This window comes from Charadrius vociferus, unplaced genomic scaffold (genome assembly GCF_000708025.1).
Source record: "Charadrius vociferus isolate BGI_N301 unplaced genomic scaffold, ASM70802v2 scaffold858, whole genome shotgun sequence".
NCBI classification, from domain to species: Eukaryota; Metazoa; Chordata; class Aves; order Charadriiformes; family Charadriidae; genus Charadrius; species Charadrius vociferus.
This window is the reverse complement of record NW_009649724.1, coordinates 4,064,514-4,070,566: the sequence shown is the minus strand read 5'-3', so window position 1 is coordinate 4,070,566 and position 6,053 is coordinate 4,064,514. Positions and strand designations below refer to the sequence as shown.

At 60.0% G+C, this 6,053-nt stretch overlaps 3 protein-coding genes across 3 annotated transcripts in view; 2 read left to right on the top strand and 1 right to left on the bottom strand.

The window, feature by feature from the left end:
• Positions 1-798: 798 nt before the first annotated feature.
• LOC104291579 (cryptochrome-2-like) lies at positions 799-3,143 on the bottom strand. The gene is made up of 10 exons (XM_009890832.1): positions 2,938-3,143; positions 2,669-2,863; positions 2,471-2,589; positions 2,199-2,353; positions 1,966-2,106; positions 1,673-1,840; positions 1,445-1,585; positions 1,211-1,362; positions 951-1,135; positions 799-875 (listed from the first exon to the last, which is right to left on the bottom strand). Exons 1-10 carry the CDS (start codon positions 3,141-3,143, stop codon positions 799-801), a joined length of 1,539 nt encoding a protein of 512 aa, XP_009889134.1.
• A 1,422-nt stretch (positions 3,144-4,565) lies between these two features.
• On the top strand, positions 4,566-5,610 carry TIRAP (toll-interleukin 1 receptor (TIR) domain containing adaptor protein). The gene is made up of 3 exons (XM_009890831.1): positions 4,566-4,572; positions 4,838-5,437; positions 5,567-5,610. The coding sequence occupies exons 1-3, from the start codon at positions 4,566-4,568 to the stop codon at positions 5,608-5,610; spliced, it is 651 nt and encodes a 216-aa protein (XP_009889133.1).
• A 143-nt stretch (positions 5,611-5,753) lies between these two features.
• Positions 5,754-6,053, top strand: part of DCPS (decapping enzyme, scavenger) — a 19,803-nt gene continuing 19,503 nt past the window's right edge. Inside the window, exon 1 of the mRNA XM_009890830.1 lies at positions 5,754-5,900. Coding sequence (XP_009889132.1) covers positions 5,754-5,900 — 147 coding nt within the window. The remainder of the gene's footprint in view (positions 5,901-6,053) is intronic.

The following is a 6,053-nucleotide window of genomic DNA, read 5'->3' as shown; positions in this document are numbered from 1 at the left end:
GCCGGAGGCCCGGCCTCCTCTCTTCGTGGGGGCTGTTGAAGGCGTGATTGTGCCCCGTTACCCTTCAGGGCTCTGCCTTCCTCCAGCTGCCTCTGTGTTTGGGTCTGTGTCCGTGCAACGATGGCTCCAGCCCCGTGAGGTAGTAAAAGCAGTGTTTGGCCTTGGTGAGCTGCTGTAATTCGGTGCGAAGGAGTTTGGGTCTATTCAGAGCTTTTTCAGGAAGAAAAGCTGTTCTCTGGCTTTCGTGGTAGCTGTGCGTCGCTTTGTATTGGCGCCATAAATAAACTGTGGTGATAGTGGGTGTACTTAAGAGGCAAAAGTAGCCTTACTTTCTCACCTCAACACCTTTCCAGGGGCTGGCTTAGACCTTGCCTTGTGCTCACCCTGTTCTCAGTCTATTTCCTAATACTCTCTGTGGCCAATTGGGCAAGCCACAGGCTCCTCTGTGGTGGCCAGCCCTGTGATACCGTAGCCAGGGCATTTTAACGTGCCCTGGTGGGTCGAGGCATGCTGTGAATCAAGCTGTGCTTTCTTAATTACTCTGCTGTCTTTAATAATGATTATATTCTAGCTAAGGCAGGGGCGGAGGTCGAGCCGGTGGGGTGTTGCCCCTTGGGGACTCAAGTTTGTGGGATGGTGTTTGCCTTTGGGGCATGTTCTTGGGTGGGGAGTTGATTTTTGGGGTGGTGGCAGCGGCAAAGTCATCGGGCCCAGGGTGGGAGAGGGGAAGGGATTAATTAAATTTGAGCAAAATGGGACAAGCAGTGCCTGACCCACGGATGCCACCTGCCTAGGGGCTCAGTGCTGCTCAGCCTTGGACTTTTTCCTTCGTGATTCGGCTACTGAAGGCCCCGCTGGTGGTTCCCTCTTGGTGCCTGGAGGAGAGGAGGGCAGACAGCGTGATGGCAGGGCAGCGGGGGGAGCTCGATGCTTCTTGGGGGGTTTATTACCTTTCTGGGCACGGGCTGCCTTCATGCGCCCCAGGTTCCTCTCGCTCGCCGCCCTGTGCTCCACGATGGGCCGGGGGTAGTGGGTACCCACCAGGCAGCCCGCCCGCTCCTGCACGGCCCGTGGCGCCTTCCAGGGCTCGTAGATATACTCAGCGGGGAAATCCTTGAGGATGGGGAGGTATTTCCTACGGCGAGGGGTCAAAGCCACCAGGGAGGTCCCCCCCCCGCCCATTTGACATGGGTTTGGGTTTCACGCCTACCGAATGTATGCTCCATCCCGGTCTGTCTTCTTGCCGAAGGCGACGGGCGAGTAGACGTGGAAATATCGGTGGAAGAAGGCGCTGCTCCCCAGCCACAGCCAGTTGCCAGCATTGAGGGACCAGTCTGCGTCTAGGAGGAGCTCCTCAAAGACCTGCAGGACGGCACGGTGGCATGGGGACCAGGTCCCCAAGAGCCTGGTGGGTGCCAGTGGGTGTTGGGGGAGATTTGCTGACCTTCAGCCCTTCTTCCCAGGAGACCCAGAGGTCCCCGCGGGTGAGGAAGCAGGCAACGGCGTGCCGAGCAAGGTGGTGGATCCAGCCCTCGGAACGCAGCTGGGTCATGATGGCGTCGATGAAGGGATAACCTGTCTGGCCCTGGCATGGGGTTTGGGGGTTAGATGGGACAGGGGGACGTTTTGGGGGGGTGTCAGAGGACTTGGGGCTTATCCCCGAGGGAAATACCTCCCTCCAGGCACGGAGATACTGGGGGTTGTCGTCCCAGTCGACCTGCAGGCAGATGGGGTTGCCAACCATCCGGTCGAAATTGGGGATGCTGGCGCCGGCGGTGTAGAAAAATTCCCTCCAGAGGAGCTGCCCATGCAAGGAGACTGGGGGCTGGGAGTGCTCCCGCTGCCGGCAAAGGCAGGATCAGCCCCTCCTGCTGGGCTGGCCCCTGTCTTCTCCAGCCCCCCACCCCTTCTGCAGGGTCCCTGTGGCTCACTCTTTTCCCTCCCACCCCAAAAATGCTGCCTCACCCCCTGGTAGACCTCATCCAGCCGCCACCAGAAGGTGCGGACCGACAGGCAGCCAAATTTGATGTAGGGGCTGAGGACGGTGGTGCTGGGGCTCAGCGAGGTGGGCTCCGTCTCGGGCTTCTTGAAGCCACGCACCCAGGCCTGGATGAGGGGGGGACACACCGAGGTCGTATTTTGGGATGGGGGGAGGCAAAGCAGCCTTGAAATTAGGGTGGTGGGTGCTGAGCACTGACCGTCCTCTCCATGTGTGCGTCGAGCCGGGCGAGTGCTGCTGTCTCTCCACCCGGGTAGAGGTGAGGACCCATCTCTGCGGGGTTCTGGCCCAGCTCCTCCAAGGTGGGGACCCCGTAGTCGGTGTCATGGCTGGTCTGGCACGGGGTATGGCAGCCTGGGGTGCCGTGTATGGTGGGGGTGTGATGGCCATCACTCCGCTCCAGGGTGAACAGTGAGGGAGATGCTGACCCGGCTTTGTGCTCTACCTCCCCCAGGTCCACCCTGTGCTCACCCTGGAGATGTTCCTGTGTGAGTGCCGGGGCTGGCTTCTCTGGGGGTCCCAGTGATGTCAGGAGGCTCTGCAAGTGCTTGTAGGTCAGGGGGGCTTTGCCACCATTCAAGGCGAGGACTCTGGGGTGGGAGATGGAGGGACACACTTCGTACTGGTGCTGTATTCCCCGGACCCCAAGGGATGGGGCCAGACACCCACCTCTCGGTGTCGTAGAGGGTGTGGGACACCTTCTGGATCACCTCTACGCCGTGCTGTGCCGCCAGCTCGGCCACAGCGGTGTCACGCTGGCGGGCAGGGGGTTCGGTGTCCACCTCGAAGGTCAACCGTGTCGTCCCCCAGGCACGGAAGAGACAGGGGAACACCTCCTGCGGGCAGCCCCGCACCACGAACAGCCTGCCGGGGAGCCGGGTGGGCACGAAGCCCCTTGAGATCCCACCAAATCCCCTCGAGACCCCACCGGGACTCACCTGGAGCCCATTTCTCGTAGGCTTCCATCCAAGTCCAGCAGGGCATCGAGGAGGAACCGCCGGGCGTTGGCGCCCGCCCGGTTGCTGGAGGGGTCGAGGATGAAGAGGGGATGAAGGCGGCAGCAATCGGTGGCCGCTGCCAGTAGCGCTGGGTTGTCATGCAGCCGGAGACCTTTCCGAAACCAGTGGATGGAGCTGTGCTGCATGGCTGGGAGGGGTGGGGGGGTCCTGGTGGGATGTGACCTAGAAAAGGAGAGATGGAGGAGGATTTTGGGGGGGAAAAATGCCTCGTTTGGTAAATTTAACTCATAAAATAAGTGGGAGCGGCAGAGATGGACGTGTCGGTGTCTGGTTATAAAACCAGGGAGGGAAACGGGTCCGGGCTTGCAGCGCGGTGACGCCAGGCCGGTGGCGGATGTGGGAGGGAGGCCCTGGGGAGGGTTGGCTTCCCGGCCCCGCGGGATCGCGGCCGACTTCCCCTGGAGGCCAGGCAGCAGAGGGAGGAGGCAGCTCCTCCGCTCTGTCCCTGCGGAAGCTGGTGGGTGTCTCCGTCCTCCCCTCCATCCCCAGGCCGCTCCATCGGGAACCACTCCCAGATGGGGAAGCTGTAAGGATGGATCCAGCCTCACCATTCACTGCGGATCCCATTAGGCTCCAGAGTGAACGTGCTGCAGCCTGCCTCTCCTTTCCCACCTAGGCGATCCCGAAAGATCTTCCCTCTCGCCGAACCCAGGGACTGATGCATCCCCCTTGCCTGCTCCAGTGCCTGACTCCTGCATCCCAGGTAGGCATTCCCCAAATTTTCCCCCTGCTGTTCGCTGTCTCTGCTTGTTGTTCAAGCCACGCTCGAGTTTTTTTTTGCTATTACTAAGCAGTGGCTCACTTGGGGAGTGTGGTTTCTGTGGGTGCGCCGGGGTCTTCCCGGCGTTTGCCACAGTCCTGCGCCGTTTTCGGGGTGGGGGAAAGGTTTCAGCGTGACTTGGAGTGTTTTATTTTGGAAGGGGTGATGCAAGCAGTGGAAAACAGCAGCCGCTTTCGCTCCTGGGTACCTGCTGGGAGGGTCCGGGCACCCCAAACCATGCCGGGAGCATGATGCTGAGGCACGGGCATGGTGTGGGCTGGCAAGGGATGCCGGGGATGAATGGATGTGGGAATCACCCAAAATCTATCATTAGCATGCCAGCAGCCGGTTGATCTCCGGTGATTCCCACTTTTCCCGTCTGCAGGATCCTTTCCCCGCTGCCAGGAATGAGGGTCTCTCCTGCCCGTCGGCTCTCGGCCTCGCTCGCTGCAGGTCCGTATCTCCGGTGGGGGGGATGAGCAGGAAACAGCAGGAAGAACGCAGGCAGACGGGCGGGGGGCTGCTTGAGGTTGAAACGCTCGTTCCTGACAAATTTTGGGGAGGTGGATGCAGAAAACTCTGCCGGGGGTCATTTTGGGGGCTGCAGGTAGGCACCCTAGAGCTGTGTGTCCCTGGAATAAACCCCACTGAGCTCCTGGGGTTGAGATCCACCATGGGATGGTTCCTGCTCTCCTAACTTTTTTTTTATCCCTTTTTTTTTGTTTTTTCCTGCTGGCAGGAGAAGTTTCACGCCGGCGATCGGTGGCTGAGCAGCATACTGCCCGCTATGGCTGGTGAGTCTGCAGGGCGGATAAACCCCTCTGGCTCTGTCTCCTCCATCACCGGCATCCCCTCCCAGCCAAAACATGAGGGTGCCCATGGATAGCTGAGGTTTTAGGGGCTGGGGTGGTTTTTGGGGGACCGGGGTGAGATCCCACCTGGCTCTTTCCATCTGGAGGTGTCCCGCTGAGCCAGTGATGCTGTGCAAACCCCTTGGGAAGCTCAGAGAGGGTGCTGAGTGCCCCTCTAAACCTCACCATGGTGTCTCCAACTCCTCAGGCTGGTTTAGGCGGCTCCTGCACAAGCCCAAGCCCAGGTCGGTGGAGAGCAGCCTCAACACCAGCTGCTCTGCTTCATCCTCGCCTTCCTCATCCTCTGCGGAGAGCTCTGACTCCTCTCCCAGCATGAGCCTGACCAGATCTGTCTGTCTGTCGCCTGTCTCGGTGGTGGACATCAGTGCCTCGGGCAGCGCCCGGTGGGCCAAAAGCTACGACGTCTGCATCTGCCACAGCGAGGTGGACCTGGAGCTGGTGGAGGAGCTGGTGTCCTACCTGGAGGGTCAACCCGAAAGCTTCCGTTGCTTCCTCCAGCTGCGGGATGCGACGCCGGGAAGCGCAGTGGTGACGGAGCTGTGTGACGCCGTGCAAAACAGTCACTGCTGGGTCATGCTCATCACCCCAGGCTTCCTCCAGGACCCTTGGTGCAAGTACCAGATGCACCAGGCGTTGGCCGAAGCTCCCATGGCCAACGGGCGCACCATCCCGGTGTTAAAGGACGTGGATCGGAAGGATTATCCCAAGGAATTGCGCAACCTGTACTACATCTACATGGCACTGAAGGAGAAGAGTTTCAAGCAGATCAGAGACACCGTCGTGCGCTGTGAGTATGCCACGGGATGCTGGTGGGGTGGAGACCATGGGAAGGGACCAGATTCTGTGAATTTATTTAAATATGATTGATATTTTAGATGAATTGGTTGCTAATGGGGCTCATCTGCTGCCTCCACAGACCTTCAGAATCTGTGCCGGAGTTCCACGAGCGGGATGGAGTAGGACTGGGAGCAGGCTGAGGTGTCCCTGCGGCATTTTGGTGCTGCCCACCGCCGGATCCGGCCACATCCCGAGGAGATGAAGCCGAGCTGCTCGGACCAGACCTGGTAGCTGAAGACAGGGAGGTCCTCACACCCGTGGTGGGGATGGCGCCACGTCCCGGCGATGCCACCACCATCCCGGTGGCCAAAACCCCCCAGGTGATGCCACCACCATCCCGGTGGCCAGGGACATCCTCCAGCAGGTCCCCGCTGCTCATCACAAAAACACTAAACCCCGACGTCTTTGCACGGGTTTGTTTAGACTATGAAAATGCAGAAGTTTTAACTTTTTGTTAGGTTTTTTGTTTGTTTGTTTGTTTTAATCCCCCGGTTTGTGGGTTTCTGTAATGGGACCGCGGCGCACCGCCGAGCCGCCAGGGGGCGCTCTCGGCGCGCGGGGCCTCT